The sequence below is a fragment of the Crocuta crocuta genome, unplaced genomic scaffold, assembly GCF_008692635.1.
Source record: "Crocuta crocuta isolate KB4526 unplaced genomic scaffold, BGI_CrCroc_1.0 scaffold6, whole genome shotgun sequence".
Classification (NCBI taxonomy): Eukaryota; Metazoa; Chordata; class Mammalia; order Carnivora; family Hyaenidae; genus Crocuta; species Crocuta crocuta.
Genome location: NW_027531917.1, coordinates 10941813 through 10955718, shown reverse-complemented (window position 1 = coordinate 10955718; position 13906 = coordinate 10941813). Strand labels below are relative to the sequence as shown.

Here is a 13906-nt window from a genome sequence, read left to right as displayed (position 1 = left end):
CACCCCAGAGAGCTCTCTGGCCATGTGGCGAAATGAGAAGCTGGAAGTCAATGAACCAGGAAGTAGGTTCTCAACAGACAACCTATTCTATCAATACATTGATATTGGACTTCCTAACCTCCAGAAATAAATATTTGTTGTTTATGCCACACAGTCTATAGGATTTTTATTATAGCTGTCCGAACAGACCAAGATACTTGGTGATTAGTATATATATTAAACTTTGAAGGAAAAGGTAGAGGGCTTAGGAGGTTTGACCTGAAATTCCCCCTCTGTAAGTGAAGTACCTTGCTCACTCAGTTTCAAATTAATGTTACCCAGTTGACTTTTCTGTATCTAAGGGAGCTGATAAATTTTTAGAAAAAATTCATATAGGAGTTCATCAACTTTAATGTATGAACGTAGATAAAGCCAATTTCTGTTATCTTCAATGAATGTGATGAGAAACCATTGGCTTCATCAACTTTGTACTGTTTGAATGTTTTATAACAAGCATGCCTAAAACTAACTAAATCAACAAATACATTTGCATTAAAACAACAAATTATATTCCACAGTGCAAATTTCGAAACCAAAGTAAAAAATTAGAACTTGAAAATTTGACATCACTCAGATGACACCCTATGTCTCAAAGATTCTTATGCAACTTTAAGAAACAAACCTAACTTATTAAAAACAATTTTAAAATAAATATGTTAGATAATATTTAATATTTTTAGAAAGAAAGTATATGACAACCCCCACCCCTCCCCTAACACATGCACATACTACACATGCACACAAATACTGGTTCAAAATAACTGTTCCATCTTTAGTGGATGAAGAGAAGTAGGAACACAGAGCAATTTTCTACTGTGTGTTCAAGTATAACATCAAGATATTACTAAGAGACATTATTATAATTAGCCATAAACATGTTGTTTGCTAAGTATAATGATTCTAATGGACTCCTTCTACATGATTTACTTCTTTGCTACTACCAAAAGAAATGGTCCAAAGAGCAATTTTAGTTAAATTTGATTAATAGCCCTTGCTTCTTTGTAAAACTGGAATTATAATAGAGATGGATACTCAACAATAAAAATAAACAAAGACAACATGGTTTATATAAGAGACTCTTAACTGAATTATTTAGGCAAGAGGGTCTATGGAAGAAAACAGACAAAATGAAAGTCCTTGAGTGTATACTGTCTTATAGAGAATATCAACAATTCCCTAAGAGATTAACACAGAGTGCTTTATAGAACTAATGGAAAAAAAGCATTAAAGAAATCTTGGGAACCGAACTATATGCACAAACGTATGTAATAATTTGTTACAAGTAACTAATTTTTAAGAAAGATAAATAAACAGAAGTATTTTGTACTATCTTTCTGTTAACTAGCACTCAAAGTCATGTTTGAACTACTTCATGATTCCCCATCAGTACAAGTGCATTCATAGGATAGAATTCTCATTAACTTGGTTCAACTATACAAATCTGGCTTGTGTAGAGGTTCTATGCAGACACAGAAATTACTCACCCAGATTAAGTAAAAGGCATATATACGGCATCTATGTTCAGACATTCACAATTAAAAAGAAAAAACTGTGTCCAAAACTCCAAAAATTTCTTCTATAGGTTGCCAGTATTAATTCTGAATGATGATTCAAGCTGAGTGAATTGTTTTGTCTTTAAAATTCATTTTGAAATGAATTAGAGAAATATGGGAAAATAAAATAAATAGTTAACCTATTACTTCTTTCTATATTACAGGTAGTCTACTAAATACATTCATCATCTCACATGATATTGACAAAGTTTTGGGTTAGCTTATTTTTATCTCCATTTTACAAATCAGAAAAACAGAATGCTGAAAGATTACATTAGTAAACTAAATTCATATATTTCAATGTGGTAGAACAAGTGAATTAAAATGAAAAAAGATGCTATGAATACAAATGCCTTTTGTATTCATACAATAATATAAATATGCCCAGTTAAATTATATGCATATGCTAAATTCTGAGCATTTCTGCATCCTTTTTTGCCTGAATTTTCCTATAAAAATTCTTTTTCCCCTGAACACATACAAAGGATTCTGCTTCCAAAAATATATATTGACTTTTACCTTTTCTCAGTGACCACAGTGATTGCTTTGTGATATTTTCATTATCTAGAAAGAAGTGGGGGGCAAAAATGCCACGTGCTGCACAGAGGTAAATAAACAGAAGGAGGCCACTAGTAGACAAAACTACTGATCATTGGTGATTACTCAAAGACCATTTCCAGAATGATAATGAACGCAGAGTTTGGGTTGCATAAATTTGGTAGAAGACAGTAGCAAATACAGAACACTTTTCAAGAAGCATAGCAGTGATGGGAAGCAGGGAGATGGTAATTTAAAAAAGAATCATGAATTAGTTTTTTAAATTAGATATAAAGACTTTACCATTAAAGAAAAAAAATGGATCATGCAAGAAGAGGTTTTGAAAACTCTAAAGGGAAAAGCCATAATTAAAGAAGCATGATAGAGGCAGAGCAAGTAAAGGGATGAAGAGCATAGGTACAGATTTTAAGCTTGGCAAAGAAGAAGGATATTGCTGTTGAGTCTGAAATTACCAAAAAAAAAAGTAAAAATGGGAGAAAATATCAGAACACTGTCCTTTAAATATTAATCTCCAGAAATTATTGTAGATAGGACACATTTTAACATATAAAGAACTCTCAAAACTCACTACAAAAGCAAACAACGTAATTTAAAAATGAACAAATTTAAAATTTGAACAGATACTCCACCAACAAGGATACAAGGATGGCTAATAACCACATGAAAAAAAATGTTTAATATCATTAGCAATTAGGGAGATACAAATTTTAACCCTGAAAAGATACCACCACATACCTATTAGAATAGCTGAAAATATTCTGATAATACTAAGTACTGTTGAGGATGCAGATAATGAAAACTTTCCTATATAGCTGGTAGGAATGCAAAAATAGTACAGCCACTTTGGAAAACACTTTGGCAGGTTTTGCTTTTGTTTTAAGTTAAACATACACTTACCATGTAACCTACCAGTCCTACTACTGGAGTATTTAACTGAGAAAACTAAAAACTTATATGCATACAAAACCCTCTACACAAAATTTTATAGTCATTCTGTTTATAACCACTTAACACTGGAAACAACTCAAATGTCCTTCAGCACATAAGCTGATAAATAAACTGCAGTAAATCCATACAATGGAATATTATTCAGTAATAAAAAGGCTATAACTACTGATATATGCAACAACTTGGATAAATTTCAAGACATTATACTGAGCAAAAGAAAACAGCCTCAAAAAATTACATATTCTATGATTCCATGTACATGACATTCTCAAAAAGCTGTAGTGATGGAGAACAGATCAATTCCTAGGGATTCGGAATGGGGAAAGGTATGTCTGCAAAAGGGTGGTAGAACTGTTCTGTATTCTGATCCTGGTAGCAGTCACACAAATGTTTGTTAAAAATCATAACAGTACACAAAAAGGTAATTTTACTGAACAATTTTAAAAATATGCTTCACAGCAAAGTTAATAAAGCAAAGTAAGAACTAAATTGCTCTGTATAACAAAATAATTGGTATTATGGAATTGTTTTCTGGATGTACAAATAAAATACTGTAAGACTTGGAAAGGGGATGGGAGAAGGAAGAACTTGCAAAAACCATCCAACTATTTGAGGTAGGTCAAGTGAAAATTCCCTTATACAAGTGTAGCCAACAAAAAATATCTGATTGGATGTTTTTTTCCTCTTGGTGATATTTTCCCTCTATTATTTCCAGATTTTCAGTAAAAATTCTGTTTTGTACAAACTTTCAAGTTAGACTGACTTTGGTGAGTATAGAAAGAATGGCCACTGCCCATTTATGGCAGCACCTGGAGTCACATGCAAAGAGAAGAACAGCTGAAGGAAATGAGATGGTGAAAGAGAACCAAGAATTCTAAGTAGTAGAGAAGTCATGGAAAGCAAACAGCCTTTCTCTTAAGGTGTCTTCCACAACACTGATGGGTATTGCATCTCCCATGAAACGAGATTTACGTCTAGTCAAGGAAAAGATGAGGGGGCTTGGGGACACTTGGGTTACACAAATATAACTAAGAAATGGAATGCTGAGGTACCCACTGAATTACCCAATGATAATCACCATTTGGGAACTTTACAAACATGATTTCCATAATTTAAATTATTTGATATCTAAACTGCTTTACATAGCACACTTTCCATTAGACTCTCAATCAAAGCACACTAAAGAAAAAGAGGGTGTCATTTTTAGGCCGGTAAAAGACACCCGAGAGGTATACTGGGTTCTGAAAAATTCTGTGGCATGAAAATAGCACAACCCTCTGGTTTTACTGCAGATTTGTTTGAAACAGTAATATGTAGCACTCTGCTCTTATTATTATCTTGGCAAGAATATAATTTTTATAAGACTTATTGGCTCTTACTTCACTTTTACTCACTTATTTTGAACCTAGAGTTGTCCTTTGAACAGCACAGGGGTTAGGGACACTGGCACTCCCCCAACATGCCTTCAAAAATCTGATATAACTTTGTACTCTCCAAAAAACATAACTACGAATAGTCTTGTTGACCAGAAGTCTTACTAGTAACAGTCAATTAGCACATTTTTTTACCTACAATATACGCTGTGGTGTTACAATAAAGTAGGCTAGACAAAAGAAAATGTCATTAAGAAATCATAAGAAAAAGAGTTGCATGGGTGGCTCAGTCAGGTGTCAGACTCTTGATTTCAGCTCAGATCATGATCTTACAGTTTGTGAGTTTGGGCCCCACATCAGGTTCTGCTGATGACTGTGGAGCCTGCTTGAGATTCTCTCTCCCTCTCTCCCTGCCCCTCCCCCCAACTCTCTCTCTCAAAAAAAAAAACTTTAAAAAGAAAATCCTAAGGAAGAGAAAATACATTTACAGTACTCCACTGTATTTATCAAAAGAATATCTCCATACTGTAAGTTGACTCATGCAGCTCAAATCCAAGTTTTTCAAGGGTTAACTGTATATATTTTTCTTCTACCCCTCACCCCTACTGCTCTATCACTCTGCTAGGGCTGACAAGAAAATACCACATACTGGATGACTTAAACAACAGAAATTAATTTTCTCACAGTTCTGGAGGTCGGAAGTCCCAGATCAAGTGTCATCGGGGTTGGTTTCTGGTGAGGATTCTATTCCTGGCTTGCAGATGGCGTCTTCTCTTTGTTCTTGTGGGAAGGGACTGAGAGCTCTGGTGTCTCTTCCTCTTTTTATAAGAATGCCAGCCCTATGGGACAAGGACTCCACCCTTATGACCTCATTTAACCTTAATTACCTCCCTAAGGGCCCTGTGTCCAAACACAGTCACATCACGGACACAGAGCTTCAACATATGAAGGCGGACGCATTCTGTCCATAACATTTGCGTTTGTTGATTCCTTTTTTCTTTTCTTTTTTTTTTTTTTTAAGAAACTGCTTCTTTTTCATCACCCTTATGTCCATTTTCTGCTCTAAGTCTGTGGAGAAACAGTTTAAGACCACCAGTGGTTGCTCTTCCCTACTGAGTAGCCTGCACGGCGGAGCTGAAGGCCAGTCTCAGGGACGCGCGGAGCGCTCCAGCCTTCCGCGGGGAACCGCTGAAGAGGCGCAGCGGACACCTGCGCTCCTTACACGCCAGCCGCCAACCTCGGATTACGTCAGCTGAGAACCTAGGAACTGGTCCGTTCACCCTGAAATTCCTCCTTGACCACAGCCTTTTCAACAGAGGCTTGCTCTTCTATTTTTTTTTTTTTCCCAACCCCTCAGTATCTCTGCCGCAGTAGACCCCAGGCATCTCTCCTCAGTATCTCTGCCGAAGTAGACCCCAGGCATGACCTCTGGTGGCCGCTCGTAGAAGATGGGGCCACGCATGCGCAGAACTTCCCGGGCCTGCTCCCCGCTCGTCAGATTCGCTCAGTGAACGCATGTGTTGCTGTACGAGGTGGCAGTGTCCACATAACACAGAGGACAGCCTGTGTTATACCGAGCAATTGTAGGCAGGTTCATGTAAGACGCCTCTGTGAAAAGCTGGTGGTCAGCCCCGGACTCCGTAACCACGGGACGTCTCTGCTTTGGGAAGTGGATGCGGTTAGTGAAGGTTCCGGAAGTGAAGCAGCCAGCAAGGAGAGTGGCTCGGGGGCAGCAGACTACTTCAGCACGACTCGCAGGCCAGTATTCCTGGAGGTTGTTATACACTGACGCCGGCTGAGTTTTTAACTAACCGTGGCATGAGCTGCTAGCACCAGCTTCTCCCAGGTTCTCTTCAGATTTATGACATCCATAAGTGTCACTACTTTTCCTTTCGTAGATGTGCTTGTTCCATTTGGAAGTCAAGGTTGGTGCCATCCAGGTGGGATCCTGCTACAGGGAATATGAGGACAAGGGCACCTGGGTGGCCCAGTCGGTTGAGGGTCCAACTTCAGCTCAGGTCACGATCTCATGGTTTGTGAATTCGAACCCCACATCTGGCTCAGATGCTGTCAGTGCAGAGCCTGCTTCAGATTTTCTGTCCCCCTCTCTGCCCCTTCCTCGCTTACAATCTCTCTAAAAAATAAATAAATCTTTAATAATAAAAAAATAGAAATTTGAGGACATCCACTTCCTTTATTTGCAGGACATCAAGGGATTTGGATATTGTGAAATTTCCCTTTAGGTTAGGATGGAGTCCTCTCTGGGCAGAAATATACTTTCTGAAGAATTCACTTTATTCCTCTATATGACTATCTCTTTTACTGAAAACGTATCAGTTTCTTTTTTTAAATATTTGTTTATTTTGAGAGAGAGAGAGCAGGAGCAGAGAAAGGGCAGAGAAAGAGAGAGTGAAAAAGAACCTAAGCAGGCTCTGAGCTGTCAGCACAGAGCCTGAGACTGGGCTCAAACTCACAAACCGTGAGGTCATGACCTAAGCCGAAACCAAGAGTTGGTTGCTTGACCAACTGAACCACCCAGGAACCCCAATATCTGTTTCTTTTTTTGAGTATATCTACATTGAGAAAGACCCTTGAATCTTCACCCACTGATTTAGGAAATTATATGATCTGAGAGTCAAATGTAGCTTCTGAGTTCCTGAATTGTCTTTAATGTCTCTGATTTAAAATCAATAACATGGCAAAGGAAATGTGTGCTGTTTGTTTTCCTTACATTAAAAATGATAGGAGAAAAAGTATATATTAGTGATGTAATTTGAGGGTTTTGACAGCAGAACAAACACTGAGATACCTTGTTAGAGAAAGAGTAAATATGTAAAATACAGGCCAAAAAAAAAAAAAAGGAGAAGAAGAAGAAAAAGAAAAAAATAAGAAAGGAAACACAATGTATGGGTTAACTAATTAGTTGAAAGCACTGTAACAGCTCATTGGGCAATTTTGTAATCAGATGAGCCCAAGGGATGAATATGATCAAGTTTATAACAGTTCATTTTCTTTGAATGCAGCTGTATACAATGCCCCAGGAGATTCCAGAAGCAATGAAAGTACAGCGACTCTTTTGATTAATAACATATTCAATCCCTAAAATCCATGAACAGAAACGCATATTGTTATGCCTTCAAGGGTATCCATAGATGCTATAGAGCCCCTTCTGGAGAGAGAGTGAAGTGGCTGGAAACCTCCTGTGAATGGCCACCTTAATTGTGTTGCCTTCTTAAAGATGATCTTTTAAAAGTTTTTTTCATTTTTTCTTTGTCTCTAAGTTCGTAGGGTTAAACTATGCTGTGATTGCCATAATTGTTATTTCTCCCCCAGTGATTTTATAGCCAACAAGGGAACATTAGCACCCACTGATTCCTTGTGGAAAATAATCTATTTAAAGATACTTGCTTCAGTTGAATCTTTTTTTAAATGCTTCACTCCATTATTTTATTATGTAGAAATCTGCACTAACGCAGAATTGGAGCTTCCAAGGAATTCACTTGTCTCCCTATTTATTCTTCCCTGGAAGTCATAAGGCTCTGTTGATAGCAGCCCAGATGGGTGGTAGGGAAGCAATTATGATTAAAAACATGATGGGAATTCAGAGAGCTGCAGGATGTCTGAAAATATCAAGGATTTTTGTTCAGGGCCTAATCCCACATTGGTTATATGACTTCTTTCTTGGCGTTGTGTATCTCTCAGTAATTATGGGGTTATCAAATCCATACATTTAGCCGACCTTTTGCATAATACACATAGACTGAATCAGCTGTTTGAATGGTATTTGATATATTTTGTTTAGACACAAACACATCTGATATTATCTAAGAATCTCCTTTCTTTCAACTGAAGGAAATTTATGTTAAAAGAATACGATAAGCAAATAAACTAAGTAATATGATTTTGCTCATCAATATCTGGCATATACAGTAAATGCAAATTTCCTTCTCTTTTATCCTTTCTTTCTAAAGCCAAATGTAGGTCATTTAAGGAAGGGAGAAAAACTTACGGTAACTAAAATATAAGTAATTTTTTAAAATTACACTAATTTCTGTTCCTTTCAATATTTTTTAAAGGAAGGGAATAAGTAGTATTAAAAATAAAGTAAAACTCAGATTTTAAAGTGTAATATATACCTCAGAGAATATGTCTTTGGGGCCTATGTGGTCTTGTTTATAGTGTTTTCATTATGTAAAAGCTTGATGATGATTGTATCTCATTGATGTCAGGTGGTGTAGGTGGTCAAATCAACTCTTGTTCTAAGCTAGAGAATCCTTGGGAGAATAACAGCATAAGGACAAAATGGAGTTGAGGTTAATGGTGACTCACAAACTAATTAATATATGATTATAAAATAAATATTTGTGCAGAGAACAATCAGTGATATACAAGGGAATATAAAAGGACAAAGGAAGTAACATGGTAATAGTCAAGAGGAGAATTTTGACTTTCATATATATTGTAACTGCTAATAACTTTTCAGGACTACAAGCACCTCAATGCCTCAACTCTAATTTATGCTGGGTTATTAACAAAGCATGGAACACCTACAAAGAATTATTTATTGTAGGCGAGGTATTAAATCACATGTAAGTTCTGTCTTAGTAAAAATTCAGTGTGCACACAAACAAGAACAATTATATTTGGTGAATGTTTAAAATATCAAAGTGAGGTTAAAAAGTTCTATCAGAATTCAGGGGTGCCTGGATGGCTCAGGCAATTGAGCAACCAATTTGATTTCAGCTCAGGTCATGATCCCAGGATCATGAGATCAACCGCATTGGACTCCATGCTTGGGATTCTCTCTTGCTTCCCCTCTGCCCCTGTCCCCCTCCATTCCTGCATGTATATGTGCACATTCTTTCTCTCTCTCTCTCTCTCTCTCTCTCTCTCTCTCTCTCTTTCAAGTAAAATAAATAACTTTTAAAAATTTATAAAAAGTTCTATCAGAATTGAGAAGAATACACTATATAGCAAGAGAGACTGAAGGATTAAGTAATAAAGTAGCACGTTAATAGTGCAAAACTGAGTCTTAATAGAGTGAAGAAAATAAGGAAGAGCTTTCCAATAAGCAACAGCAGTATAAATAAGGGAAATTGCCAAAGGGTTGGGATGATTCCACAGAACAAGGAGCTGTTGGACATAAGGCTGGAAGGAAGGAAAGTGGGGGTGGGGGTGGGGGCATATACAATACATGGGATTTCTTTTCCTTTCCTTTCCTTTTTTTCTTTCTCTTCCCCCCCACCCCGTTTGGAATTGTTCCAGTTACAATTGTCATATAACACATGAATCTAAACTTTAGTTGCAGCTTAAAAGAACCATTTCATTATGCTTGATTTTGTAGCTCAGGAATTCAGACAGAACACAGAGGAGGTGGATTGTTCCTGCTCCACCATATCTGGAGTCTCATTTGAGAGGTTGTGAAGGCTAGGATGATTTCATAACTGGGGTCTGGCATCATCTGGAGGCTGTTCATTTACTTATCTGATGCCTGGACAGGACAATTTTAAGAATAGGACTGTGACTGGGTGTCCATGTGTGGCATTTCCATGTGGCTTGGCTTCCTCACAGTATGCTGGCACTTGGATTGTTGGACTTTTTACAGGGTGTATCAGGGCTCCAGAAGTAAGAGTTCCAGAAAACAAATTGGAAGCTGCATGCCCTTTTATGATCCAGCCTCATAAATCATATGATGTATTTCCATTCTATTGGTTGAAGCTTTCCCTACCTTTCCAGATTCAAAAGGAGGAAACATACACTTCATTTCTCGATAACAAAGTTATCAATAAATTTAGGGATACTTTTTTTGTTTTTAGTTTGGGGAGGAACATTTTAAAATGTTAATATGAATGAATGATTACTCAACTCATATGAATGAACGAATTGAATAAGTAATCTGTAGATAAAATATGTATCTCAGAAATATACATTGATAACTGATCTCAAGATAAAGTCATGTTAGAAGTTAGAAGAGAATTAAAATTAAGTGTCTTATGAGACTGTCTAAAAAATTGGCACTATATTAAGTACTTATCAAATTATATTTCTAGTTCTTAAATATGCAGTTTCATTTTTCCTAGTTTATAGATGAGAAAATAGAAATTCAAGAAATTGACTTGCTGAAGGACATAACCAATAATAAATAGCAGAGACCCGATTTCAAATCAAGACTAAGTTTTGCTAAGGTAGGATTCTTTCTATTGAATGTGATGGCAAAAGAAAAGAAGGATTCATCATAAGACTCTTTGTTAGGTTAGAATTGTTAAGATTTTGACAATAATTGGATGTGGAGGTGATCAGGGGGAAGTAAAGTTGAAGATAAATTATTGTATCCAGCATTACCTGGTGACCTAGATATTGGAGGTGTCCTTCAAAAATAGAAAATATAAAAAGAACACATTTTTTAATTTTTTAACTTTATTTATTTTTGAGAGAAACAGAGCATAAGCAGGGGAGGGACAGAGAAAGAAGGAGAGAGAGAAAGAATCCCAAGCAGGCTCTGTGCCATCAGCATAGAGCCCAATGCAGGGCTAGAACCCACAAAACTGTGAGATCACGACCTGAGCCAAAATCAGGAGTCGGATGCTTAACTGACTGAGCCGCCCAGGCACTCTAAGAAGAACAAATTTGTATTCATTGGCAAAAGGAGAATAAAGAGTAAGACCAACAATGTAATTTCAAAATGAAATTTTATTAAGAATTTCAAGACAGCAACAGCAGAACATTAAACCAAGCACTGGACTCCATGGCTAGCACAAATCATACTCCCATGAAGGCAGCCCTGAAGAGTTCAGCCTGGGGCATGTTCCATTTTAGTTGCTAGAGATCTAGTGAAGAGGAACTTACAAAACAGGATGGGAAGACTTATAAGGTCCATTATAGATCAGAGAGACAGAAAAAAAATTAAAATTAAAAAAATAAATCAGTTCAAGAAACCCATATATATTCAAGGGTAAATTCTTTTTAAGGACAGAGTGAAAACTTAAGCATAGAGTGTTAGCTGACACTCAGATGTGATTATTTAAAGCAATCTCTTTGTATTCCCAGCTATAGGGAGAGAAAAAGAAAAGTTATCTAAAGTTATCTACTTCAGACAGCCAGTACTGATTCAGAAATAGAGTATTCTGGAATGAGCTTTACCACTCAGATGTGGTAAACAAAATCTTTATCTAGGATACAGGATATAGAATTTTTGTGCCTTTTGCCATTAACTAGGTGAGTAGCCTTTAAGAAAATATTTTATCTCCTTTGGTCTCATATCTTTATTAGTTAAATGGTACTTTGAGCTAGATGCATTTATTTTTACAAATATTTACTGAGTTTCTTATTTTGTTCTAGGCACCAAACATAGCCTCTATAAATTGTTAAAAACGAAATCCCTGGCACTCTCTACCTAAAGAACACTAAGATTTATTTTAAGCACAGAAAAACTAAAACAATGATATATCGGATATAGTACAGTCCAGTCAGACGTGGGTAGGAACCTCAGGTCTCCCTCTTAACACCTGTGTTAACTTGATCATGCTTCTAACCTTTATGCTTTTCATTTTTAAACTGTGAAGTGAAAATCATGGTGCTAAGTGCTGAGTGATGCTTGACATCCCTATACACACATGTCTGCATGTGCCTAATTCAGTATCTGGTGCCTAATACTTAACTCTATAAATGTCCACAACTTTATTACTCTCTCTTATCCCCATATGTGTATTTCAGATTTTCAGGCATAGTCTTCTCAGTATTAGATTATCCACAAAATAAGAATAGTTCCCAGATCAACTTATCAGGGCCTCTACAGAATACTATTTAGAGAACCTCTACAAAACGATCTTTTTTTTTCTTTTGACACACAAAATTTAAATTTAGGCCAATTCTTCCAAGCCACTTTAAAATGTGTGATGGATATTTAGAATTCCTTTTCCCTCGATCAATGTAGTGATCCTTACCTTTTTGTGTTCATGGATCTCTTTAAGAATGTAATGAAAGCTAAAGACTCTTGTCATAGGAAAAAAGCACATACACATGAAAAAGAAGAGAATCTTGCCGTGGTCCTTGGCTCTTGGTCCCCTGAAGTCCTTCTGTGCACCCCAGACTGAGAACTTCATAGTAATCCAAACATAGTTATTTACTACATAAGACTCAAATTTTAATTTGAAATTCATGAATTCCAAGTGGTTATGGAGCTTGATAAATCATTCTTTACCATTGCTAATATCATGAAGGGAAAACTTCAAATCAATTTGATTTCACAGGCCATGTGTAAATATTGATTTCAACCCTGCCACATAGCCTCTCTGCTCACTGAGTGAAGAGACTATTTGGCCCACATTTCAAGGTGAGGCTCGTCTACCCCAGTGATAAATACTGAAAACAAGACACATGGGATCCAGCTTTCTCAAACCAAACCTAGGCTGCTACTCTATGCATCCAAAAGATTACTTAAAAAATATTGGTAATTTCCTTGTTTTCACAGACTTGATACTACGACTTATTTGAAGCTTCCAAATCAATGTTGAAAGGGAGAGGATTCTGAAAGCCCCAGAATTTAGACTTTTTACAGGTAAATATTCAAGTCTAAATATAGTTTAGATAGTTTAAATGTTTAGTTTAGATAGTGATAGCTTATTTTCTGTAAATGTAAAATGCATTAAAATACCTATACTCTAATAAGGCAAAAATGGAATGTTTTATTTTTTTCTGTTTAGGCAATGCATTGGCCCTACTTTCAATTTTTTTATTTTATTAACATATTTATGAACTCTCTTTTTAGAGATGGTTCATGTTCAGATTGACTATGACAGACTATTCCCATTAAATATAATGCTTAATTCTTTATTACATTTTAGAAGTTATTCCTGTATTACAGACATTATTACCTGTTGCACCCTAAATGTCCTTTCTTAAAATGTCTAAAATGCATTAAAAATATAAGACAATGTTTTAAAGATGTTATTATGTCATGTGATTTAAGTAGTTTTCAATAATGAATATTATTCATCTCCAAAGGTGTATTATTTTAGGGATGTTATGTTTCAAAACATGTTAAAAATGGAGAGGTAAGCTCAACTTTCTGTGAGATTTTTGAAGTTTTGATTCTGAGTATATAAAAGTAAAACATAAGCATTTTCTTTCACAGGGAAATGATTAAGTAACTCTTCTAGGATGGACATCTAATTGAAAAAAAAGTTTCATTGAAGAGGGGTGCCCGGGTGGCTTAGTCGGTTGAGCGTCCGACTTTCGCTCAGGTCATGATCTCACGGTTCGTGGGTTCGAGCCCCACGTCGGGCTCTGTGCTGACTGCCAGCTCAGAGCCTGGAGACTGTTTCGGAGTCTGTGTCTCCCTCTCTCTCTGACCCTCCCCTGCTCACGCTGTCTCTCTCTCTCTCCTAGAAATAAATAAAACATCTAAAATAAAAAAAAGAAAAAAGTTTCATTGAA

The 13906-nt window shown here is 36.3% G+C and overlaps 1 protein-coding gene and 1 long non-coding RNA gene across 9 annotated transcripts in view; one reads left to right on the top strand and one right to left on the bottom strand.

Moving 5' to 3' along the window:
- Positions 1–5393, bottom strand: part of VGLL3 (vestigial like family member 3) — a 149830-nt gene extending 144437 nt beyond the window's left edge. For all 4 annotated transcript variants that reach the window (XR_013337743.1, XM_077774873.1, XM_077774874.1 and 1 more), the window contains exon 1: positions 5156–5393. Coding sequence is in view for 3 of the 4 variants with exons in the window: in XM_077774873.1 (XP_077630999.1) it covers positions 5156–5191 (36 nt within the window). In the remaining variant the exon portion in view is untranslated. The remainder of the gene's footprint in view (positions 1–5155) is intronic.
- Positions 5393–13906, top strand: part of LOC144240505 (uncharacterized) — a 111067-nt gene continuing 102553 nt past the window's right edge. For all 5 annotated transcript variants that reach the window (XR_013337748.1, XR_013337746.1, XR_013337744.1 and 2 more), the window contains exons 1-2: positions 5393–6229; positions 12942–13028. This is a non-coding gene — a long non-coding RNA (uncharacterized LOC144240505). The remainder of the gene's footprint in view (positions 6230–12941; positions 13029–13906) is intronic.